The sequence below is a fragment of the Carassius auratus genome, chromosome 9 (assembly GCF_003368295.1).
Source record: "Carassius auratus strain Wakin chromosome 9, ASM336829v1, whole genome shotgun sequence".
Classification (NCBI taxonomy): Eukaryota; Metazoa; Chordata; class Actinopteri; order Cypriniformes; family Cyprinidae; genus Carassius; species Carassius auratus.
In genome coordinates, this window is record NC_039251.1 from 1,325,644 (window position 1) to 1,353,152 (window position 27,509).

At 36.4% G+C, this 27,509-nt stretch overlaps 2 protein-coding genes across 2 annotated transcripts; one reads left to right on the forward strand and one right to left on the reverse strand.

Annotated features, from left to right (window-relative positions):
• The first annotated feature begins 3,180 nt into the window (after positions 1 to 3,180).
• LOC113109275 (T-cell surface glycoprotein CD3 zeta chain-like) lies at positions 3,181 to 7,829 on the forward strand. Its single transcript, XM_026272902.1, has 8 exons — positions 3,181 to 3,217; positions 5,622 to 5,719; positions 5,812 to 5,883; positions 6,625 to 6,675; positions 6,920 to 6,952; positions 7,314 to 7,370; positions 7,517 to 7,546; positions 7,723 to 7,829. The coding sequence occupies exons 1-8, from the start codon at positions 3,181 to 3,183 to the stop codon at positions 7,798 to 7,800; spliced, it is 456 nt and encodes a 151-aa protein (XP_026128687.1). The 3' UTR covers positions 7,801 to 7,829.
• Positions 7,830 to 11,063: 3,234 nt separating this feature from the next.
• Positions 11,064 to 26,626, reverse strand: LOC113108153 (POU domain, class 2, transcription factor 1-like). The gene is made up of 14 exons (XM_026271004.1): positions 26,485 to 26,626; positions 22,427 to 22,492; positions 21,983 to 22,074; positions 20,161 to 20,340; positions 19,199 to 19,331; positions 19,012 to 19,103; positions 18,702 to 18,875; positions 18,355 to 18,496; positions 17,963 to 18,108; positions 16,870 to 17,049; positions 16,703 to 16,775; positions 16,277 to 16,619; positions 16,092 to 16,180; positions 11,064 to 15,148 (listed from the first exon to the last, which is right to left on the reverse strand). The coding sequence occupies exons 1-14, from the start codon at positions 26,528 to 26,530 to the stop codon at positions 14,859 to 14,861; spliced, it is 2,046 nt and encodes a 681-aa protein (XP_026126789.1). The 5' UTR covers positions 26,531 to 26,626; the 3' UTR covers positions 11,064 to 14,858.
• Positions 26,627 to 27,509: the final 883 nt, after the last annotated feature.

Below are 27,509 nucleotides of genomic sequence, written 5' to 3' on the forward strand. Positions count from 1 at the left end.
TTCTGCACAGACAAGTGATAGAGACTTGAAATACTTTAAAGCTATTGAGCATTTCCAACATTATTACCCAGGAAAAAAGATACAGTAAATCATGTAGATTGTTGTCACTCTATTTGAAGTCACAGTGGAACATGCCTTATGAATACAAATCAGTAAAAAAATGATGTACCGCAAATATTGTTATTAATAAATATACAAAATACAGATCTGACATTTATGACATGAGAAAATATTAAAAACTTTTGGTTAAAATCTACCATTATATATTTGACCACCAGCTAACAAAAATAATGTTTTTCTAAAGTTCTCATTATAAGAACGTTATTTCTGGATTTTCTTTGAAAATTCAAAATGTCTAGTTTTTTTATGTTTTAAAACCCTTTTCTTGATGGTTATTAGAGGAACATTCCATTAGATGATTCTGCATACAGGAACGCTACTTTTGAATGGTCTCTACACATTCTGAAACACATCATTTATAGACCAACATCCAAGGAAAACAGTTCAGGGGGAAAAAATGCTAAGAACAATGAATAAATAATGTTTTTGTACAAACATTTTGAAAACATTATCAAAGACCACATGACTTCGAATGAAAGTTCATTTAATGTTACTTTAAGAATGTTTGTTCATAACTTTTAGGGAACTGTGCCAAAATGTTAGACAAAGTTCTGGCAATGTTCTCTGTTCGCTGTGCCCTTGCTAAAGAAACATTATACTTATTTAAGCTAGTATTGTACTAGTGTTTAAAAAAAAAAATACAAAACCACACCAATGGCAATTGCAGAACAGCAGGGGGCACAAAACGTACAAACTAGCTTGTGAAATGAAAATTGCAAAATATTTTCAATTAAAAAATAGAAGTTGATACATTTTTTATAAGAGTTACAGGTGAAGTTTTTTATCTCTGCTTTGAAGATATTGCCTGATTTTATTTTTGTCTTAACTGTTAGAACAAATATTTCTAGGGTGCATGATTTCCTGCAGGGGAAAAAGAAGTTAGACTCCGATTTGTTGTGAATACATCAAACCAATGGCGCTAAAATGGAAAAATCAGACTCAGCAGACAGTGTAACTTTCGTAACCTGCAATACTGATGAAAGGCACTGTTAGTGTGAAGATGGTCTAAAAATAAACAGGAAATGATGGTGAGACTTTTTTGAGATGATAGGACAAGAGACTCTTTGGTGGAGGCAGAGGTTGTCATTCACTAGAACAGAAAACCCAGGGCTAGGGCCATTTCCTGTTAGGTAAAAGACTAACACAGTAGAAGCAATCAATACAGAAAGGTTAAAAACTGTTGCACGACACTTACAGGCCAAGCAACAGGAAGATACGACATCCAAAGAAACATTTTAAGGAATGTAATGGAAATGAGCAGGACAATCTCTCTTTTGTTCTTGGCCTCACATGTGTCCTCCGCAGGTAAAATAATTTCTCTTGCTCTCAACATACGTATTGCATACATACATCTAGCACATTCAGCGCAAAGTTTTGATGGTTCATATATGGGTTGTGAAATCTGTATTCTTCACTGCTGTATGGGTTGTGAAATCTGTATTTGTCGCTGGAGTGAATGTTTAGAAATTCTTTTGTGTGTTTTCTCCTGTAAAAAACATTGAGGTCAAACAACAGGACATCTTCATGTGGCCATTTTAGTTTCCCTGTACACTCAGCAAGACTCTTGTAGCATAAAATGTAACTACTGTGTTTGCAACATAATGTATAAAAAGATGAAAGGTTCAGCATTAGTATGATGGTTTGTAATTGTCATCTTCATTCTTAAATGTTGTTTCATGAGATTCAAAAAGTAGGATCCAACTCTGAAACCCACACTCCCTTTTTACGAAACTCAAGGTCAAAATTGACGGGGTCAGCAAATAGCAGCTTTTCAAAAGTCAGTGACATTATTGGCCGTGTAGACACACCTATTGTAGCTTCCTTTGATTATTATTATTATTATTATTTATTATTATTATTTATTATTATTATATTATTTATTTACCAAATTTAATTTAAAAAAAAACAAGTAATTATATTTTTTTGTATTACTATAATTTATAATATTATTTAATTGATGTGGTTGTTGTAAGCGTTATTTAAAAAGTTATAGTAAAACAAATACAGCAACAAATCATGCAGAAGGAGATTATATATTCAGTATAAATACTTAATTATGGAATAATTGTTTTGATATCTATTTGCCAGGTCAATTCATTGGATGCAATAGTTTTAGTACAACAAGCAAATTCAAACACAGTTGATTTAGTAAAAAAGCTGAAAGGAAACTTTTTTTTTTTTTTTTAGGAAAACAATATTAGTATTAGTTAAAGGAATGTTTAGTAATATTTTAGAAACTTGCCTGAACTTTTGCATTTGCACAAATACACAAAACGTTTGTTTTGCAAATTAATAACAAAACATGCCAAAAAGATAACAAACTAATTTTTCAAAATCTATTAAATATGACCCACTGTAATTGAAGGAATTTACGTGCAAGTTCGAGGCAACAGTTGAAAAATAGATAACTGACAGCATAGCTCTTTTACATAAACATTTTGAATGTACAATGGTGATTTAAGCCCAAATTCAAATACACATACTAGATATTTCTAACATTTGGAACAAACTGCAAGATCGTTGAATCTGTTGTATATGATAATGCTATCTTAGCAGTCAATGTTGCCTCATTAAAAAATATATAAATATATTAAAAATAAATATATATATATATATATTTCTGTTTTCTTAATTCATTGTGATTCTGTGTTGCTGTCATATATTGAATTGAATTACACTAGGTAAATAACTTAATTTTAGTATTAATAGTTTCTTTAAGGTAATTAGGGGCCTAAAATAATCAAACCTGCAACCTTTCCATCATCAATAACGATTTTAAATTTGCAATGTATCTGAATCTTAAATTTGTAATGAGTCATTGTTTTATATTAAACAAAATTCAGCTAAGTAATGCATTAGTGATAAATGCAAACTGAAAAATAATCTGCCGGGACATTGTCTGTTCATTTTATGCAACGCATTTACACAAAAACACAACAGCAACAAAAAAAATCACTTTAATACAATACCAGTACATTGTTTTGTTTAGTTTAGTTTAGAGTGTGTAAAGATTTTATTTGTTTAGCTTTATATGCTGGATAGTCCTTGTTTCTGTATGCAATGATCCTGCAGAAGAAAAGTGCTTTTTACCCCGATGGTATGTGAAAGGTGTGTGGTCACTTTGCTAACCTTCATTCACCAGCCCCCATAAACACCTACTTGATCTGCAGTACTGCAGTGGGGACTTCATTGTTTTGTGCTCATTCTTGCACTTGACTAGAGCCATGCAGAGAAACCACCAAACTAGATGACACACACACACACACACACACACATTTACACAGAGATCACAGAGAGACATATAGAGGAGCTTGGGCCCCTTCTGCCTCAAACAGGAAGGCATGGGTGCAGTTTTTTTTTATAAAGATTTGTTTTGTGAACCAATAAATGTTCTTAATGTAGCAAACAAATTTTGGATGAGAGTGAGGAATGAGAATCATCCCTATGATGTTTAATTATGCAAGAATTGTCTAAAATAATATTTCAATATGCTACCAAACAATTGCAATTGTTTAAGATCATAGCAAATGCCGAATTAAGTCTGTTGACAAAGCCACTGTAAAAAAAATTATGTGAATTTAATGGTAAAAGACTGTAAAAATGCTACAGTAAAAACCTGTCAAATGGTAAACGGTAAGTTCCCCTACTATATACGGTGAAAACGGTATTGGACGTTACATGTTATTTTATGGTAGTATACCATATGACAGTATTTTTGGAATTGAAAAATAATGTATAATTTACAGTTAATAACCGTAAATTAACATTCCCCAAATTCCCAGTGTTACATTTTAAATTTGATGTGTTTTTTTTGACACACATGAAACTGAAATAATGCAAACATTAAACATTAATTTAACAACATTTAATTATTTCCGTTTCATGTGTGTTACTATTATAATGTTAAGTGTTTGTGTAAATGACACTGTGCACCTTCTATATATGTTAATATTTCAAAGACATCATGTGACTCTCATCACAACCTGCTTTTAGTGTCATCAGTGTATTACACAGGTACAAAACAGATTTCAGTACTACAATAGGTTGGTAACATCAATTTTCGGAAAAAAAAAATATTTGCATGCATTTATTTAATCATTGTCTGTTTATGCTAACATTATATATCTATATATATATATATAAATATATATAGATATATAGATAGATAGATAGATAGATAGATAATAAAGCATAAAGTATATAAAGTATCTTTTTTTATTCTATAAAAAGTTTTCCTTTCATTTATTATACAATTAACAAAAAAAAAAAGACCTCTAACACTAGATTGCTCTATTCTATCTGTTGTCTTTTTATTTCTTATATTATTTAAAAGCCCATGCTACGTGTACTGTGTTAATCTAACTGAGACTTGTTATAGCACTTATATATCATTGCTCTTTTTGTTGTTTTTGATTGCTTTCACTGTCCTCATCTGTAAGTCGCTTTGGATAAAAGTGTCTGCTAAACGAATAAATGTAAATGTAATGTAAATGTACTTATAAAGTACTTGGATATGGCCCAGCTTCCTCTGTTTAAGAGGAACAATTATGAATGCAATATATAGTGCATGCAAAACTCTATATATCGCAGAGCAATGTTACTCCATTTTTGTCTGTTTCTTTGAATTTCTGTTGTGTACTAATGACAAACCATGGGTCAAATAGTAGCATTTGAAAGATTTTCATGTAACGCTCGTTAATAATCATGTTTTTATTAGAAAACGCATTTAGACGGTCTTAATTTACGGTCTTCAAGAAACGTCAAGTAAAAAGTAGTTTTGATTATTATGTTAATTGTTAATAAATGTTCCAATCATTACATTTATTCAAAAATGGACAGTGTACTATTTTCATTTATTCTTCTATTAATTGTACCGGATTTAGCCGTAGGTACATTTTTATCCGCAGCCCATAGCAGGTCGTCACTACCCCTCCTTTAAAAAATGACACACACAAACAAAAAAATCAATAAATAGACTTGTCACTTTTGAGATGCCCATTTCAACTCAAATTTAAATGGTATGTTTGACAAGAATTAACATGCAAGAAAGTCATTGTATACCAGTGACTCAAGACATGAAAGCCTTGGTATTGGAAAGTTGTATTAACATCCGATAAGATCCGATAGCAAAAACTTTTCAAATGTTTTCCAACTTCTTATGTGCCTTAAAACTAATCTAACATCATCTAATCTAAATACTGATGCTTTTCTTTCTCTGTTGTATGATGGTTTAGATACTCGAGGTACTTATTTTCTCTAATTTTTCCATTCTCTATATGTATTCTTTCTTGTTTTCTTGCTTTTTAACATCACAAAACCAACTAAGCAGAGAATGAAAAAAAGAAAGAAAGAAAGAAAGAAAAAAGACAAACATTACAAAACATCCATAGATAACCAGAATTATTATTATTATTATATTATTATTTTTATCACCTCGAAACAGCATGTTTTAGTAGAGTACTTTACGGAAGTAAAAAAAAAAAAGTTTGTTCTATTTGCAGAGGCCCTGTCCGTGTTTGACCCAACGTATTGCTATATTTTTGATGTTTTTCTGCTGCTGTATTCTGTTATTTTCACTGCTCTCTACTTCAGAGAGAAGGTAAGTTGAGCTCTAGCATGCACCATTTGTTCCAAGTGAAGAAATGTACCTCACGGTTTTAACCGATCTGTGTTCTGCCTTGTATCGCTTAGTTTACAAGAGAAGAGCCTGTTCCTCCAGAACCTGCGCCACTGGCCCGTAACCCCAATGAGCCTGTCTATACAGTGAGTTCTCATTAATATATAACTCTCCCAAATAAAGGTTCATGTTTAAGGTTCGGAAATACTTCATATGTTGATGTGTATAACATTGAATGTGTCATTCCTACTATGAAGTGCATTTTCATCTCCTAATTATGGGTGTAATATCTGATAAAATAATATACCCCAAATTTTTATAGATGAAGATAAGCTTTCTTTTAGTTTGTAGTAGCCATATTTTTGATGAGCATGGTTGCTAGGCACTTCTGAAAATAAAACTGGCAATTTATCAAGTCCCCTTTTTTCCCCATTTCTATAGGCTTATAAAAAACAAGTATTATTTTCTGTCATGTGTTATATCTCGAACAACTCAGAAGGTATTTTGGCGACAACTTTAAATATCAAAGAAAACGCTAACAGTCTGCGTTCTGGTGGCATATGGTTACAACATTTTACTACCACGTCCTCTTGCTAATTTTTAATCTAATATTTTGTGATTACTGAAATGGCTGGGAAAAACTCATATTAAACATTAATACTTAAAGTTAAAATCAAATATATGTAGGTACGTTTTTACTTCATTGAAGTCTCGATAATTTCCACCCCATGAGTCTGGCCAGAGCTTCTAAAAATTAGGGTTTAACTTTATTAAAATGCCTCCTTAAATTACAAAAGAAACTTTTTTTTTTTTATCATGACAAAATTCAAAAGCACTGCCTAATTGGAATGACACTAAAAAGACAACGTGCGTTCTGTATTTCTTAGGACTTGGATCTGCCTCAGATGAGCTCCGATTATCAGCAACTGGATAGACCGGTGAGATTATTTTATGTTTTAAATGACTAAAGTATATTCACATTAGCCACAATAGCAGAGAGAGCACAGAAGTGCATTAACAGCAAATTAAGGATATCAAGTGTATTTGTGTTGTAGGCCCACACCTAACTTACTTCCTGTCTTGATCTCCAATATTGTTTGTAATTGATGATACAGTGTGATAAAGGTTAATCGCTCATTTTAAGATGCCTACCAACATCTGCCCCATATCTACATATTTCAGATAAGAAGACGGGAGCCAGAGACACATTATCAGGTCAGTAACACTTACTTGTCTTGTAGAATATTTTAAAAACACCTAAATACAAATCTTTTTGGAAGAGCTTTTAACTAACAATATGGTCTGGAAGCAAATTTTTGTGATATTTGGTGGTATTTGCACAGCTGGGATTTTAACTGTTTTTGCACTTTGTGACTCCTTGTCTGTGAAATGTACTATAGAAATAAATATTACTTACATCTCAAAAAGGATGTGAGAGATGAGATGAACCAGATGAAAGTTTCTTACCTTTCAGTGCGACATCTCTGATCCCTGCTGCCCTCCTGTGGTTGTTTACAGTTGAGCACTTATATTTGTAATTCAATGGTGGATTTGCTTTGGTTTGTTTATTTTATAGGAATTGAGAGCACACACAAGTGATGAATACCAGGCAATAAGAACTAAAGGAGCCAAAGTAAGTGGATCAAGCCAACGAATATGAGAAAAGTGTGTGGGTTGAGGAGGTGTTTTTGATGTGAGGTTTACCCAGCAGTGATGCACAATTAACTCACTGTGCTCATTTGGCAATTCAATCTAAATATCAACATTCTATTTCTGCAGCCTCGCAAAAGCAAGAGAAAATCTAATGAGGTAATGTACCAATGACTTATTTGAAACGCTTGGTTTCATATGTATCTTAATGACATTTAAGTTAAGTGTCTTGTAAGTGTTCTAGCTAATCACAACATGGTAGGTTTAAAATAGAATACAGTTTAAAATAAAGGCCAAAATTCATTAGTTTAAATCATTGGTTTAATCCTTTAAAGGGTCGAACGAGGAGAAACGGGGATGCAGCCGAGTCTATGGAGATGGAAACTTATCCCACTGAAATGTTGCACTATTAGCGCACAGCACCCGAGCGACCTGTATATCTGCCAACTTACAGATCAGCTGTGTATCTTTGTTGAATGCATTTATGTGTCTTTTTTGGTATTTGTTACTTTCCCCAACCTGTATTTTGTAGTCTTGCATATACTACAAGGATTCAATGGTTTGGTGTCACCAAGAAGAAGAAAAAGAAAAAAAAGAATGAAATTTAGCAAGGATGCATTAATTTGATCAAATGTCTGTAAAGACATGTTTATGATGAATGATAAAGATTTCAATTTCAAACAAATTATGTTCTTTTAAACTTTCTATACAAAGAATCCAGAAAAAAACATATGGTTTTTATTTTATTTTTTTAAATATTAAGCAGCACAACTGCTTCAAACAAGTTTTTTTGGCCACCAAATCAACATAAGATGAATTCTGAAGAATCGTGTGACTAAATTCTGGAGTAATGATTGCTGAAAATTCAGCTTGGCCATAACAGGACTAAACATGTTTAAATATACTAAAATAAATGTGACTGTCTTACAGTGCTACCATTTTGCTGTATACTATTAAATACATCTTTAGCGAGACTTTTCAAAAACAAACATTTTTGCAGACCCCAAACTTTTGAACAGTAGTACGTGTTATGTATGTATGTATGTATGTATAGACAGTTTTATTATTATTACAATACAGGATATTGAATGTTAATGCAAGGCATGAACAGTTCATTTTTTGTACTTTAATTTAAAGTACTAAACCTCTGTCTGGAGAGGTAATAAGTTTTTTCTATACATATTTTGTGTGTAAAATACCATATTTTGTGTGTACTACTGTAAAGCATAAGTCTACAAATAAATGTAAAATAATACCAACTCCATAAATTCATCAACGCTATCCAAAATATGGCAAATATTACCAGATCAAAGACATGTAAGGTTATTAAAACACTTGGAAAATGGTTTAATGATGTTTACAACAAAAGATAACTGTACAGTTACAGTAAAAGATTATCTTTATATATATATATAAAAAAAAAAATACAGCAGACGAATGCATCAAAATCTACCATGTATCCTGATTCACATACTTATATTCTACACAATCATTCAGTTCTAAGCTACAGCGATGTAGCCGTTTAGCGTTCAGTCTTGGGTATATGTCGCTTGATAACAGGCCATGAGTGGCACTAGAGTTCAGGTCTGTAGTGAAACTCCGAATCCAACCAATCTTCACTATTACAACAGTGAGTTCCAGCGTTCTGAAGGGAGATATAGAAGTACAATCTACAGTATGTGACAGGGTGAAAATGGAACACATTCCGTCAGCTTCAGCCGCAGGAAACATGAGAGTACAGAGAGGGATTTCTTTTGAAATCAGTGACTAAAGTATTATGTACAGTCTTTTTTTATCTTAATCTTTTTTCTCTTTTGTTTTAAAAACAATGATAAGTTGGGCAGTGAAACTGATATCACATACATCGACACATCCAAAAACATACAAAAATACTATTTCTTTACCCTACAGTAAGACAGTTTTGCAGTTAAATTCCATGCTGTGACAGAAAAAGAGCAACAGATCCAAGGAACAATAAAATTAAAAAAAACGACAAAACTTTTTTTTTTTCTTTCCCATAAGCATCTCAGAAAAATACCAAAATATACATCTAAGCTTTGGAATTACTGAGGTTAGGACTACTGTCAGAGCTGGGTTCTGTTTCTTAATACACAAGCTGAAGGGTTTGGGAAGGAAGAGGAAAAAGAACAGAGTAATCTTTGGTATCTGCACTTGTAAAACATTTCATATTTGGATATTTTTGCTTTGGGATAGAGCTTATAGTTGCTTTCGACCCTCCACTTGGCATAAAACTATTACGCTTCATCTGAAAACGGGCGTGTCGCTCAGACGCCACCCTTGCAGGATGGAGGACAATGATGCATAGCTGCACAGCTGATCGAACCAATTGAAATCATGATAGTGGAAACAGCAAAGCTAGATAAAAGACATCGACAAAACAACGGAACCACGGGACGACAGCACCTAAAAGACGACTTATGGAGAGACGTTGCATGTTTTCTGTAGACAATCATAGAAACAGTGTTGCCTTGCTGCAGCCACAGAGTGGAACTCCAGAGAACAGTTTATCCTGAGCAGGTTGCAGTGAGCCCAGGACATCCTTCAGCGTGTATTAAAAAACATCACCCAGCCCACGAGGGGTTAATTTAAGTCCTTTCCAGAAGCTGGCAGAGCTGTTTTGCTTCCTCTTTCTACTAAACCCTGCCCAGTTGGCCACAGGTGACCAATGATCTAAAACCACAAGCTGATGGTTGAGGCAGGGCACTAGAAGAGAGAGTTTAGTCCATACAATCACACTGAAAGTCTTTGGTTACCACTGAGAAGGTGAGGAACAAGCAGACTGCAAACCCAGAAGAGCAAACGGCACAAGCCCAGCAACAAATAAAGGTTAGGGGTTTATAAAGAAGACGATTGTCAAATAAAAAAAAGCTTTGGTATAAAATTAATAAGGAGCTATAGTGTGAACTTAAATTTGTGTTAAAATCTATATATAAATAATGGGATGGGCTTCTAATATGCATGTGCGGCCTTCTGGGTATCCATCCGGTTCCTCACTCAAAACTTTAAACAGACATCTGCAGGCTTCCGTTCTGGGACCGATCTTTTTTTATTATTATTTCATCTTTGAAGTAGATTAAAGCAAGTTTTTACTCAGTTTCGAGTTAGAAATGAGGTATACAACAGCTCCTTTACTCAGACCAGCTCTCGCTCGGCTCTCTGGTGCATGACCTCAACTATCCTATTTCGTCACTAGACTGAGGGTCTACAGCGGCAAACTCCGCTACAATCGTGAAACTATCCAAATCACAAGTCAGAGCATCCACACGCCAAAATCAAGTGTCAAAAAGGATCCGCAACAACTTCAAATTCACAGAGCTGTTGCCAGGTTCAACATCCTTGGATAACTCCCATCCCAATCTCATGAGCACACAGGTTAAAAAGGATAGCATTTACAGCCAAGTGGTCAATTGCATCAAATGATGTACGATGCGTCCTTATATCCACTTTTTAAAAAAAATCAGTTTCCTGTATTTCCTACCAATGAGTCTCACTAAAAAGTCTCACTTTTAAGATATGACGTCAGACAGAACCTCTCTAAAGTATTATCTTTCAAAGTTAATGCACCACTAGCGCCCTCTACGTATCAGCTGCAGTTGAGTTATTAGTAAAGCTTTTAACAGGTATCCAACCGGCTTGAATTTTACCTACAAAAAAATAGGTAGCAACACTTCCAAAATATCACAAAGCACAAATAAAACTCACAGCGTTATTTTCATGGTTGATATGCACCATGTGAGTTTTGACATTGGTGCATGCTCTGTTGCATCCCCTTTCACACACACAAATTCACAACCAAACAAAATCATCTCTCACATCAACATATTAAAGTTTGCTACAATGTGTCAAACTCAGAAATAATAGTAAGGCATAAATGATAAATGCAAGTTTTTGTCAAACTAAGAAAGCCAGTGACGTTGCTCCCTCGTGATATACAAACAAATAAAAAAAGGCATGAAGTAATTAAACTCAAATGATTGTTAAAGATTGTTAAAAAGCAACATGGCAAATAAAATGCATAAAAACTAAAGCCAAAAAAAAAAAAAAAAAAACTAATTTGGTGCCATCAAGTCTGTTACATCAACGGAAGCTTGGGGCTTGCCTTTAGGAGCACCATCACAAGCCCCTCCCACTCAAACAAACCACATTTAAATATGGGCAGGGCACACAACAGCCACTCCCACACCACAAGGGTGTGGTTGTAATTTTTGGTCTTTACTTTTTTTTTTTACTTTTTTTTTTTTTTAAATAGCTATAATATAAATGAAGTTTTTTTTTCTCTTTTTTTCTTTTCTTTTAGTGAATAAGCATGACAAAAACACTACATTCAAACTAGATATTAGTTCAAATATAAAATATGAGCATCTTACATAAGTGGATATATATAGAATTTAGAAAAGAAGTTCTCTAATCTTTTGAGTCATTCCTCAGATAAATATATCAGTAACTCCCCTCAGTCCCGGCGACCACCGGGTCGTGACACTAACGCGCAAAACAACACATAAATCTACATGTCCAGAGAAGCTACGTTGAAATTTCCGGACAGAACCAGCGGAATGAGCAGCAACAAGACCCAGCCGCAAAGACAAAGGCTTTTTTTTTTTTTTTACTTTGGCAAGTATGATAACAAAATATTCATTACAAGTTAACCTGGACATACCCTTTAAGTAGTAATAGTAGTAGTACTTGAAATAGCAGTAGTAGACTTATGTGACATTATTATTACAGATTTTCCTGTTATACTTCGTAGTTTTGTTTTACACATTGGTCATTTTAAAATGGACTGTCAGAAACAGCTTTTGTACATTCTGGAGCTGACTACTGTTGTCTTTTGCTTAAAATGAACCTTCCATGTAAGTGCTGCTGAGGTATTTCAAATCATATTAACAATAAAACACACATCGCATCGCTAACAAACAGTCGTAAAACAAAAATTGACAGACCGGGCCACAGTAACAAATGACAAAAGGGACAGTAAGGGGAGACTCTGACCTCTTCATCACAGAAATTAAAATGTGAGAGTGTTAAAAGCAATGCTATGGATAAAACAGCGCTGTAATTCTCCCAGAATTCCTGTTCTCCATTGTTCATGATCAACAACAAGTCTAGACAGTGTACCAGTGGAATACTAAAAATCCACATTCTTGTCAAATTAAGCCATTTTAGAGCCTTTTGCACTTCCACAGGTTTTTCTGGACTTGAAATTAAGAGTTTGGCAGACTCTTGATATTTCTATTGCTATTCATTCATCGAAACGCAGCATGGGTATTGAGTCCTATGAGATTACATCCAAAACAAAGACTCGGCGTAAAGGTAAAAGAATGAAATAAAAAACGCAGACTCCCAAAATCTCAACAGCACTTAAACACAAGGCCCTTAAGATTCTCTTTGGATCATTAAACGTTCGGATATCGAGAGGTAAAACAAGTTAGCGCTGTGCTAGAAAAGCTATATTTCTTCATATCTGTTGGACAATACGAGTCAAGGGAGTAGGGTTTAAAAGAAGTGTAATAGATGGTAAAGTTTGTCAGTAGTGAGTAGTGAAAGTGTGGTCAGCACTGCACTGACCCACACAGGCACAGCAGCTAGTGAGAAATCGACTTTGGTTCAAGCTTTACATCATGGCTGCATTACATTGGTAGGGAAAAAAAGAAACAGACTATCCGGCTAAAACCCCTAATTACGTTCTCACCCCTTTTTAACGGATATTTTCAGGCCCCACTACTGTCCTCCATGGTACAGCCAACACAATGGGCTGGAGTGAAATTTAGAGAAGGCCCTGATTTCAGCTTATGGAGGACTGAATCTGGCACCTTAAAACTACAAAGAAGGGAAAATGTTCTTCTGGTAAGAACACACTTTACTTCACGTTTAAAATTTCCAATGATCTGAACAGAATGGGAAACAACTCCCCCACTTGTCACTCAAAGTCCTCATCATTGACCAGCAGAAAGGACAATCCCAAACCTCAAACTGGTCCTTTGCTGTAGTATCACTTCCTGCTCTCACCTCGGATATATTTGGTTAGTTTCACTGACACTACAAAATTGAGGAGGGACAGCCATCTCAAATAAAAGAAAAAAAACACAAAAAAAAACAGAAGAACTATGTTTTCGTCTTTGGAAAAGATCAGAATATTGCATTATATTTCCTGTGGTCTACCGAGAGCCTTCGCTCATAAATATTTAGGCTTAAACTACGCTACAGTAGCAATATACAGCAACAGGTATAACAAAGATTTTTGGTATATCTTGAAATAGAGGCAATACAAAGACCTCCAAAATAAAGACCTCTTAAAGCGTGACAGAAGTTCTGCTAAAAACCGAGCAGACTGCAGTTCTCAAATCCAGTTTTTTGGTACAGACACTGTGCACAAGTAAAAAAAAAAAAAATAAAAAAAAAAAAAATAAAAGATCCTATAAAAAAAAACAAAACAAACTTGAACATCATCCACCTCAACTTTATCTCGCTTGACCTACACCTTCACAATCAGGTGGTGATACCGTAGTACATCCCATGTTAGGAAGACCATGAGGAGGTTAACCTTACGTGGTTATATAGTCCTGAAGCTAACGTCGCCAGCTCTGTTACTGAAGCTTTAAAGTAGATGGTACTGCTCAGTTACTTTTGCCCACGCTGAACAACTCCTCATTGACGAATCATTTCATAATTCGTTAAAGCTTTTAGTATATTAATTGAGCCCGTTACTGGGTGAGGATTCAGACCCAGACTAGTCTTCTGCTACTGAAACTACGAAAAGATATGAAAACAATATCTGAAGTTTCACTAGAAAGAAAGGCCAGTCGAACGATTCCTTAAAGCAATGAAACAGCATTACAGCCGCGTATTACTCCATTTAAAGCCTTGTAACCACAAGTTAGTAAGATACTGGACACAAAGCTAAATAAAAATATATCATGTGCATCTAAAAAGGAAAAGTTCCACGGGGACAGGAGCGTCTGTAAAGCAGGATCTCCAGTGAAATCATAGACAGAACATTTTTCTACAGTGAGGAAGAAGAGGTTACTGTCAGCAGTAAGAAGGTTTCATTCAACACAGAGTAAACAAAGTTTTTTGGTTAAAAGCATTTCAGAAATACCTCTGAAGAAGAGGTTTCGTGTGAAAATGGGAGAAAAGAGCGAGTTCGCTGAAACGAATATGTCTTTGCGTTGCACAGAGACTTGGCACAATGTCCAGGGAGGTTTCTGCTCTCCTGATGCAAGCTCTGTGGAGACGCCAACATTCGCTTACGGTTGATTTGAATGAAGTCAACCCATCAGTGAGGTCCAAACATCGCAGATTAAGGTGTTAAGTTAGAACATACAAACTCAAACATTAAAATAACGTTAAAACGACATTAAATCCTATTCAAAAGGTTGTTTTTGGTGGTAGCAAGAGATTAAAGAAAACTAAAGGAAAGGGGTCTAGAAGAGAGGAGGAGTGGGTAAAGCTTTCACTGGGCCTTAGAGGCCGTGGTGATGGTGGAGGCGGGCATAGTTGCTGTAGTGACAACGCTCTGGTGGGCATCGGCGGTGATGTGCAGGTTGAGGGCTCCGGCCCCCGCGGCCCCTCCTGCAGACACCAGGCTGACCGGGTTACTGGCGAGCAGTGACAAGTTCTGAGGGTTCAGAAAGAGCGGAGCCGTCACCAGGTTAGGGGTGCTGCCGGCGCTGGTGTTGGCAAACAGAAAGTTCCCGCTCCCATCCAGAGACGTAATGGGCAGACTGCCACTAGATGCCAGAGCTAAAATGACAATGAACAACATTTTAACACCAGGTGTTCAAAATATTGAAACAGAGCAGTGGCCATTAACAAATCAAATTACTAGAACAAAGATGCAGCGATATAGAAATTGACTGTTATGATGAATCTTCTGACTGTTCTTCACAATACCCAGCCCCTTGCATGTAAAACGAATTACAGAAAAATATTATTATTATTACTACTACTACTACTACTACTACTACAATTATTAATATTATATTATTAAGTGGTAGTAATAATGTAAAAAGTAAACTACTACTAATAATAATAAACAATAACAATGTAATATAAATCGCTGTAAACTGAATTAAAGAAAATTAATATTTTTAATAAGTTAATATTATAAATACATTTTACAAAATTCCATTGAAAGGTCTATTTTTTAACAAACAAGACTTTATATTGTTAAAAATGACATCTACCAAATCAGATTGACACTCAATTAAACACAAAATTATTATTATTGTTTTAAGAAAAATTTTCTTCATTTTCTTTTTATATATATTATTATTATTATTATTACTATTATTATTTCATAATGATGAAGTACACTACTATTATAAGAAATAATATAAATAAGAATCATCATTATCTTCTATTAAAGAGTAAAAAAAAAACAAAAAAAAAAACCCTAATACATTCAGATGGTCACATGAACTTACAAATTTAAATATAAAAAGGTTTGCACTGTATGCAAATATGTTGTTTAGAATATTTTCATTGTATGCAAATAAGTCATTTAATATCTTGGAATTGTATGCAAACATATTGAATGCAGAAAGCTTCTGAGAGTGTAGAGTGACACAAGGGCCACTAAAACACCTGTTTTATTGCCACATATTCATCTTACTGGTGATGCCAAGATTAACAAGCACATGCAGAGCCATATTGTAAATATAATTGTACTTGCCGCTCCACACACCTTGGATTGTGGCCAAGGTGCTGTTGCTCATCAGTGCTGGACTCAAAGCGCTTCCGAGACCACCGGGTGCCAAACTTAGAAAAGCCCCGCTGCACAGGAAACACCAGAGAATAGTATTAAACACACAGATGTCCAATCACAAGCTTGAGGTTGATAATCTTTCAAAGAACTAAAATGACACTTACCCAGGAGTGAACTGCGAAGACGCCATGAGCCCAGGATTGAGGCCTGCGGCTGCAGCCATGGCAGCGATGCTGGCGCTGGTGGGCAGCTGGGTGGCTCCTTGCAGTGCCGCTGAAAGGCTGGGCCCAGCCACCATCACCTGCCCAGTGCCCAGAGTTGCCGCCAGGGAGGAAGGCGCCTGACTTACTGCCGTCACCATCTCCTGAACTGAAGTGTGCTCGGAGGAGGACGTCTGCACTGCGTTGGGAGAAGGGCTGAGCGAAGGAGAGGATGCTGCGGTGGTGATCACGGGTGCAGTGGAGATGACTGATGCAGTGTTAGTGCTAGCCGAGCCAATACTTGTGCCTGGAGGAAGAAAAGCCTCTTTTAAAGATTGTGAAGTGAACAATAGTAATGTTTTCGGACATCTTTAGGCTTTTCTTGCCTACCAGTGAAACCGACGCTGGAGACACTAGTGCTGGTGAGAGTGTTACTGGTCACAAGACTTGCTGTACTCGGTGCCTGTAACAAGGGAAAGGAGGAGGAGGTGAAGCACTATTTCCAGCAGTCACATCTGCTGTGATGAATGAAGGGAGGCAGTTTGCATGTCTCGTACCAGAGGTGTGGTGGGAGAGAAGATTGCTTTGATAGGAGTGCTGATGGCACTGCCACTGCTGGGTGGGTTGATCCTCTTCTCTTTCTGTCTGCGGTTACAGAACCACACTCGGATCACCTCTTTCTCCATGTTGAGCTGGTCCGCGATCATGGTGATCTCCTCAGAGGTAGGTTTTGGATTCTGCTTGAAAAGGGCAAAAGCACAAGAAACGCCCTTACGGCAAAAACAAATCACAAAGACCTACAAGCATTCAGTCCATGGTCTGAGGAGGTAATAATTCAGCTGGAAACTTTCAAACGGAGACAAAAATCACACGTTTAAACAAGAGTCTTTGAATGTATGGTTCCTTAAAGAAGTGGCTGAATGTTGTGGGTGTTCCGTTTCTTATGATAAAAGAAGGTAGAACATACAAACATTTTCTTCAGTTCTCGATTTACAGTTTAACATTACTGTATTATAATTTTATTATTGCTATTTACTTAAATTATAATAATAATCACATAAAAAATTACATTACTAGTACTACTACTAAAAGCAACAAATACAATTTAATACAAAACTATGTAAACTGAATTATAGAAAATGTTAATATTTAGTAGTAACAACAAAAGTACACTAGTACTAACAAAAAACAATAACAATTATATTAATAGTAATAAATAATGTAAATCTGTGTAAACTGAATTAGAAGAAATTAAATTATTATTAACATAAATACAATTAGTATAAATAAATAGAAATTATTGTATTATAAAAATATTTTACCACTACCTAATTGCAGTTTATATTAATAGTGTAAAGAATTAATTATTTAAATAATAAAGTGCAATTATAATAAAATGGAATATAAATCTGTGTATAAATTACAGAAAATATTAATGAGCATAAACAATTGTTATTTTAATGTACATTAATAGTAATACAATTAATACACTGAATTGCAGAAAATATTCATTGCATTATAAATAAACACTAATTCATCATTTAATCAATAGTTCCATCACATTGTCACTAAAAACCAGCGGAAGATTTTGCGCAAGTAAAACTTTAATAAAGGCTCATCTTATAAGCTCTGATGCGAGATGTCGCTCACCTCCAGAAAGCTCTTCTCTAAGGCCACTCTGATGTTGGTCTCAATGCTGGTCCTCTTCTTGCGGCGGCGGTTCAAGCCCTCCATGCCCAGCCCAGGTGAGCCAAGAGAGCTGGGACTGGACAGGGCCTGGTCAGCCGTCTGGTTCTCTGCACAAACAGCGCGCACAAAAGCACAAAGAAGGAGTGATATAAGCACCTGTGCCAAACAGCACTGCACATGTGCCTCGAAGCATCAGCTCTACTACTTAGCAACATTAAGTAAAACATAAGTTTAGCATAAAAAAAGACCTGCAGTACTCAGAGCAACTCCAAAACTAAAGAGGAATGCCACAGGAATTCGTATCCTTTCTAACATTCTTGAGTGAAATGGCTCAGAGCAGAGAAAATACATACCTGCATCATTAAGCCATTTTTCAAGCAGAGGCTTCAGTTTGCACATGTTTTTAAAGCTCAGGTTCAAGGCCTCAAAGCGAGAAATGGTGGTTTGGCTGAAGTCATTTCCATAGAGTTTTCCCATGGCAAGGCCAACATCCCCCTGGTACAAGCAACACAATAGCATTTACATTTTAAACTCTGAAAAAGTCATGCAGAATTTACAAGTCACCTTCTGAGTCTCAGATGGATATAATTCACATTCGGTGATGACCTGGATGATTAAATACCATCGGAGACTTCTGAATAGTGAAATCAACAACAGTGTGCAGCAAGACAAACCGTGTGAAGAGGGAAGACCAGTTTACCTGCGTGAAGCCCAGTTTGATGCGTCTCTGTTTGAAGGTCTTGGCAAACTGCTCTAGCTCCTCCAGGTCGCTGGGCTCCTCCAGGCTGGGTGTGTCGATGTGCTTTGGTGTCGTCTGGCTGTGAGGAAGGGATTGGATGGGGGTCGCTGCTATCGTGCGTGTGGGTGTAGCAGGCTGTGAAGTGAAAGGAAATGTGTTAAGCAGGTCTGAATTTTGAAATGTATGCAAATCTAACAGATTTTTCATAAAAATTAAATAATCTAGATGATGTGTACAAATGGATGCAGTGGGTAAATGGGATGCCCCTGACCTGTGTGGCAAGTGTGATGCTTGGCTGGGTCTGCAGGAGGTTGGCTTGGCTTTGAGGTAGTTGAGTTAGAAGGTTCTGGGCCTGTAGGAGACCTGGTTAGAGCAAGAGGAAAGACGAAACAATCAGATAGGCTGATCACATGGAGGAACGGAGAGATCCAGGAAGGTTAAGACGACACGGGACTCACTCTGCTGACCCTGTGGTGTCTGCGAGATGATGAACTGCGCGGGCTGCAGCTGTGTTGCGATGTGGTGGCCCGGCTGGACCAGCACAAACTGCTGCAGGTTGAGGTTCTGCTGCTGTTGCAGCTGCTGTAACTGCTGTATTGTTCCACACAAACACAATGTTAGTATGCTTCACTATACCAAGTGCACCAGTTAAGCTATGACTGCCATGACAACCTCACCACTTAAAATGAGTGGGGTTCAACAGTAAAGAAGTGTTACGTTTTAGGAAACATCAATTTTGCTGTTGCCATGTCAATCAGCATTTACGCATACGATATAGTATTTATTTTGATCCTAGTGTAAATGCTTACCCAATTTAAAAGTGTTCAAACGCACCCCCTTTTTTAAAATTGATTTTAACATTTCATTTTGGGTACTTTGATTCCCTATACACTTCAGATGCAGCTTCCTTCGTATAAATAGTTGAAGGGACTGAAGAACGAAATATGAATGTTTTTTCATATTTTGTTGCATTTTAACTATACCCATGTAAATATACAATATGCATTCATATACAATATCAGTCGTCTTTCAACACATTTTCAAGTCCACCACACTTTAAGAACAATTTGAAAGGTCTCCAAACTCCATCCGAAATAGTATATTTATCCCTTAATATGTTCTCTTTGCCACTGACATATTTGTTACCATTTCTTTCAGCCAATGTCCTATATTTGGCTAAATGTTCATTTTAATTAAAACACACACTTCGCTTCAGGGCAAAACAAAATACTGCCAGGGCAAATATTTAAATAAAATAATAAATATATTTTTAGAAAGTCCTTTCCTTAATGTCTGTCATCCATTGGGGTTTGCCTTTATTTAAGAGACAATATCATATTGAAAGAATGGTGTCGTTACAATCAAATAAAATGGCTATTTCAGCACTGAGACTGGGATGAATGAAACTGTGCTGTCTTACAGGTGTGATGTGGATGGGTTGAGAGAGGGGGATCTGGGTGATGGGGGTGGCAGCGGAGGCAGAGATGCTGGCTCCTGTAGTGCTGCTCTGCTGGCCGGCTGAATGCTGCACCGCTGCTGCTAAGAGCTGAGCCTGAGCCTGCTGCAGCAATAACTGCTGCTGCGCCGGAGTCAAAGTCAACTGCAGAAAAGAGAGTGAGACATAGAAACAAAGACAAGAATTCGCTTAATCTCTTATCACCACATTTGGCATTAGGCCCATTTCTGTAAAACTCTCAAGGTGGAAATTCCCCCGTTACTCACAACGCTTTACCCTGGATTAAGTGTGTTTATTTACTAAAAGGCAGTTGCAGATATTGCCATTGTCGAAATGTTCAATTTACAGTTAGCCATGATTAATTATATTTAATAACTATATCAACCCATACTAAAATCTTTGAGTGTGCATGATTTTAAAACATTTCCCTAATTACTCAATTTATGCACAAAATAGAACACAGTGAAATTTCAGTGTGTCACTATATAACAGGGTTATATGTATATACCGCAAAAATGCAATGAAACTAAAGCCTGTTCAGGTTCTAGGTCGGCCAATCAGTGCTAATGACAAGTAAGGGTCTACATTAAGATGATTTTTCAAGTCACAAAAAGGATTCTACCACTTAAATAAAAAAAAAAAGGAAATCAATACCCAACTGTACAGGATGAAGACAATGATGAATAGTGCAGTACTATACTATGAACAGGCAACATGCTATTTTAACTTATTTTAAAACCAGTCATGTATAAAAGTGGGACTCCTCATGAAAAAATGCATTATCCATAACTCTACACATTTCAACTCATGAAGCACTGCAAATGATGCCTCCACTCTCAAATGTGTTAAATATTTATACATGAATAGTTTACAATAAATGTATAATATATTGTATATATAGCTATAGTCAACAGATTTTGAACAATAGCTGTATATTTGATGATATCAATTGCAATGCTTGATGTTCTTTTCCTCACTGTTTTTTTTTTGTCAAAATGTACACAAATCTATGTCTGTAATGTTGTAATTCACCTAGCGGCTGGTTTGGTTTATTGCTTTTAACTCTTTAACAAAGACTTTTAAAATCTCCAAGGAAAAATGAATGGGGAGAGACACTTTCGGAGCAAAGACCACTGAAAAAGCAGACAGGCACTGCTGTACTCTTTTGAATGATAAGGTTCATGCTTTTTCTGGTTTAAATGTTCCAGTTTGGTGGCAGAAACAGACCTTTTGCTCAATCTACGTGGAAATGGGGGCAGAGAAAGCAAATACAGAGGAAGACCATCCTAAAATTCCTCTCCAAAATCAAATGTGTTTTGTTTGTTGCTCGTTTATGGTGATAAAAATATACCGCAGCCTTCTGAGACTTCAAGCAGAGAGCAAAGCGGGTATGCTAATTAATGAAACTGTTATGCAGTACATGTAAATTCTGCATAGATTTGCATATTCTCAACCATCTGTTTCCGAGCAACTGCAGAGCAGCTAATTAGCATATGAGCCCCAATAATTTCCCCTGTAAGCAGGAGATAGCAAGTTGTTCTTTAAATCTCCAATCTTCAAAGTTACGACAAATCTCACACATTATTTTGGAATAGACTGATGCATGACATCAGCTGGAAAGCCTCTGCAGTCTCTCTGAAACACGATAATGAAAAACGCAGGTCAAGACAGTGGCAGTTTTGTGACTAAGACACGGGGCCCTGGGGACATCTTTAAATTCCTATTGTGCTTTCATCCATGTCACAGACCACAAATGTGTGTGTGAACTCAGAGAAAAAGATTCTACCTGTTGGAGCAAGGCCTGTGCGTGTGCGTTGGTGATTGCGTTTGTTGTTTGCACAGTCTGCCTGTGAAAGTCCAGTCCATTTGTTTGGGCACCTGGAAGAAGAAAAGCAGTCAATGTTACAATAGATCAGAGCCATACAAAAAGATCTTTTCAACCAAGTTATTCAGCTCCATGGCCTTTCTTATATCAATCTTAAAAAAAAAAAAAAAAAAAAAAAGTTCTGCGATACATATTGAGACTCATTGTCCTAAATGTTCAACCTCATTAAAACCAGCACAAGTGACCCTTTACAACGTACAAATTGTGAAGTGCTGGTCTTTCAACTCACTCAGACGTTAAAAGAAAGTTGTGTTAGAAAGATCAATGCAAAAGATCCGAGCAGACTACTGGAGAAAATATATGAACATGCAAGTTAAGGAGCCAACGGTCCCTTGAGTAGCTCACCAGTGTTTTCATCCCCGCTCTCCATTGCACATTTACTTGTTTCCGATGGATTACTCATTTTAGAATCTGGAACAGACAGAGAAAGGTCTGACTTTCAGTTTCTCTTCAAAGACCAATCATTCAGTGACTTACAAAAGTGAGACAGTAACAACCCCATGACCCGATGTTTTTTTTTTTTTTATAAAAACTTCAAAAATATTCCTACTTAATATGCCATTGACTACACAGAATGTCTCAAAGTCTAAATGTCTAAATGCACAAACCAACAACGTTGACTACTCAACTCCAGAGAGCATAGCACCACTATAGGGTAAAACAGATCTTAAAATGTTGTTGCCGACCACAAACATCACTCACCAGCAGCTGCTGCACCTGCCTTGTCAAGCGTCTCTACGAGCATCACAACAAACTTAGCACCCCTTTCGCAGACAACCCTAAATAGCAAAGGAGTCTCGCTCTGTGTAACTAAACGGTTTGGAGTGGAAAAACAACACGCGTGCAGAGCACAGCTAAGCTTCAGTGGAACTGTGGCTGCCTTTCTCTCAGTCTCTCCGGCTTGCCTGCTTGCTTGCTTTGCTCTCTCTCTCACTCACTCTCTCTGTGCCATGATTGTCATAACAACTAGAGTGTGAAGAAGTTCGTTTTCATTTTGGAACGGAACAGAAGCGCAGCGGCTGTCATCGGCGTAATAAAGCATAAGTATGCAGCTGATTAAAGCCATATGCAAATCTGCCTCACTTCATTAGTCGAGCAACACTTTGAAGACCTGCAAGCAATTCATTTCGCACGGCGCTCCGAGAGCTTTCTCCCTAATTTAAATGCTCATAAATATTTATCATTTCATTAGCATATTAATTGGATCGCTTTGGAGGGAAAAAAGGAGGAATGGAAAAAAAAAAAAAGTGTCCATGCACAAGCCCAATTACCTATGGAGTGCTGGTTAAATTAGGTGAAACAGGTGAGCTTTCTGTCAATGCGATCAAAGCGCACAAACCGGCGAGGACGGTACTTGTACATAAAGACAGCAGGTTGCATTTCTTATACATTCTAAGCACCAGAGGTTGCGGATGAAGCTGTTCGGGAAGTAAATTACTTGCCATTCTCCACCATCCTATTCACACAGCCCCCTGTGGCCCAGACACTTCACGGATCAAATTCCGTGACTCCTGTAGCCGTATTGTCTGGAAAAGAACATGAAGTCTGCTTTGCATATCCAGATTAACTGTGCACCTCATTATATGATATTTTCAGAGCTTGGCCTAATTACAACAAAACAGAGATTTACACATTAGAACAAAGATCTGACAAAGTAAGCAGAAAGAAATCCGCCTATCCACAAGGAAGTATTGCTGACACTTAAAATACTTTTTCAGAGTGCTAAACTTAACTCAGACAACAGAAGGATTACAAGACTAGCATAATCCTACGAAACATCTATAGTTTCATGTTACAGCTGTAATTTTTCTTAACTTCTTATCTTAAAGAGAAACTAGTTTGACAGTTTAGTTTTATGACAAAACTAACCTGGAGAGTAATATTCAAATTAGCAAAAAAAAAAAAAAAAGATTTAATGCAAATATTATACTTAATAAACATGCATTTTATGGAAAAGAGGTCTGAATTCAGCACAGAGGACGAAACTATTTTAATATTTCATTACCAGCAAGCAGGAACAAATAACATCATTCATATTGAAATTGCGCATTTGAAAACACATTGCATTTGAGTTTCAGGGAGAAACTGATGAAAAATTAAAGACACTTGATAGTATGATGGAAACCATTCACAGATTACAATCATTTTCACTCATATATTATAATTTAATATGACAAAACCATTTAAGTGCACAACATGAAGTCACTCCAATCTGCCACATATAAATACAAAGAGGATTGTTGCACATAATTCTCAAAGGCTGGCAAAAACCACCAACTTTCACTAGATTTTAGGTCTATAATTATTTTAATTAATAGGCTGTTAGCCTGCAGGGGCTGTTTCTACATGTTCACATCAGCAGAGCATGAAGAGAAACTCGAGCAAAAGAAAAAAAATAATACAGACAGATGGTCAAAGAGAGACGCAAAATGCCATGAAGTTTCACTACTACGCTTGAAAAGTGTCAGTTGCTGCAAAAATTAAATTAAGGATTCATGCAGGTCATTTACACTATAGGAATGAGCGGTGGATACAGGAAACAAACAAGTTTCAGCATGTCATTATCTCTCTAAGCCCTACACACCGAGTGAAAATGTTATCAGTTATAAAGCAGGGTCTGTTAGACCCGACTCCTTCCTGACATGTCTGAAACCAAACATTTATATGCTCATTTAAATACAAGCCAAATAGTTCTCATGTAGTCACAGAATTCATGTTAAATGAGAGAAGGGTGATAAGATTTTTAAAGCAGATAAAAAAAAGTGGTAAAAAGTGGTTTCTCTTGTAGTGAGACATCAGGGTGAAAGATAACATAACCATAAAAATTTCAACAGTTAGGTTTGTGGTCTTTGATTTTTGATGAGCCAAGACACTGTTTTGCCTTAAATGTAAAATACTCTATATTAATTACAGGAACAACTGTATGAAAGCAATACTATAGGGTGGGAAAAATGACCAAAATCTTTTACCCAGATATGCATCATGTTGCTACTTTTTACTAAAACCTTTGATGAATGAAATAAAACTGAAATAAATGAAATATAAATTTTAGATGAAAAATGACTGTTCAATCTACGGTTGTGATACAGATATCCAACTTTACCCACATAAAGCGATATTTACCATAGAAAGCTGTAAACTGCCAAACGTGGACTATTACAAACATTAACGTTATTAATTTCTGTCAAGCTGTTCTGTAAAGTGGTGTGAAAAACGATATACGAATAAAACTACCAATAATTAATTCGTTTTGAATATCAGCTCAACAGTGAATACCTGTGATTCGAAGAACGTAGATACAAAACCACGTCACGATTGAGAGTTATATTAATGATTGTACGCAATATGATAACTAAAGCACTAAAGACTATTTTTCACAAGAGAATAAAAATAGCAAAACGGACTTTTTTGGCTGTTAACGGATGATGAACACAGTAAAATGACTAAATACACACACAAGCATACAGCTTCTGGAACAATAGTGGAGACGCTGTTCTCTATTTGCGGATCACATATTAGACTAACAAATAAAGCTGGCATGATGCCTGCATACACATCTCCTTCAGCAGACAGACTGATACGTTACAGAAACACCGGCTGTGCTACAAAGTAACAATTTATCACAACCGGACTGGATACATTGTTTAAACTGCCGTCAGAGTTCCATTTTGGCACGTTCCACCATCCTTCGACAATGAAATGGATTCATTCTGATAGAATATGCTGAACAGCGCATTCTGAGCTCTAGAAGGCCCACATGAATAACATAACAGGGCTACACGCCTGCAATGGGCACAAAAGGCAAGAGAATAAGGCATTAAAAAAAATCACGCCGTGTCCTAACCGTACACCAAGCAAGCCCCAGCTGCTCTGCTCTTTCATATTTTCACTGTAAACACGTTGCGCAGACGCCGGCTGATTGCGAGCGAATGAATATTCAAAGCTTTATATGTGGGATTGGCTCACGGCACAATACAGCAACACAAAGCCGCTGGAGTAGCTTTAGCCACTTAGCATGCACACCGCAGCCTTTAGTTATGATTAACTGTAAAATTCTAACAACCTTTGACCGGGGACAGTGCAAAACCCCGCGAGCTGTCGCCGATTATGACTAATAAAATATTCAAAGCGGCGATTTCTCAGCGGTGGTATGAATATGTAACGCGGCTGCTCTAATCACACAAAGGAAGCATTTTCCTTTAATTTGCCGTCGCAATGCATCGCCAGTTTCACCGTCGCGCAGACAGAGAGAATTATTCCCCGATACGTTTATTTAAATGGTGCATATGAGTGCAACATCGGGTTTGAGTATTTCGTTTACGCTTTCCCTACCGCGCTTTACTGGGTTGAGAGAAAGAGTGTTTGAATATGAATATGAATATGTAAAATGCAGTAATGATTACCTGGTCCTGAACTCTCATCTTGACTCGCTGCTCCTCCGTCCGCCATTTTGAATATTTAAGCCCAAATCCTCAAAACACAATACAGAGGCTCACCGATGCACTCACTCACAGTCACACAGCATCTGAGCCTGAGAGAGAGTTCCCCCCATCAGAGCGACTCAACTCACACAGGACCACCTCCAAAGGACAGGCGGACATTGAACGTTAACCATAATTACACTTTCAAGTTTTGAATACAATTTGGACACATGTAGACCTGGCATGCGTTATTGGTCATGTGTAAAAAAAAGAAAAGCTTTGTTTTATGAACAATGTAGTGAATTAATAAGAAAGAAAATAAGAAACAAACAACCAAAAAGTGTCTATTTTCCTAATTAATTTTAAGCACTTTTTAATCACAATTTAACCCCATCTCAAATATTTTATAAGAACTGTATTATTCAACTATTTTTTTTTAAATGACAGTACAGCTACATTTCAATATAAAATAATGCAATTAAATAATAATATAGAAAGCTGTATAACTTACTGAAAGACCAAAATACCATGACTGCTTCTGTACTAAGGCACACATGACAATGTAACAAATTTTTATTCCGTTACCAAAAATGATATTTACAGCATATTCTTTACTGAAGTCTGACAGAAATGATCCGAAGACAATAAAGGGGCTTAAATGAAATGGCTTATATGAAAAGAGTGAGAGCAAGTCTGTTAACTAGCACAGCTGAGCAGTAAATAGAAACGGAAGTTTTTGTGAGCATGGCGTCTGGTAAAGATGAATAGTTCCTTACCAAATGGAAAAATGACCTGTTCACAAAGTGCCTGTAATTTCAGTTATGTCTCCCGCACTACCATCTGCTGGTTTTGTGCGGCAACGCACCACAGCTGGAATACACGTCCAGTTTTTAGATTTAGATGGGTTGTTCAAAGACGTTAACAATAAAGAAATCTTCTTAATATTACTTAAACATTCAGATAGCAAAGCATGCGCATGTAAACCTTATGCTTTATCAAGTGATATT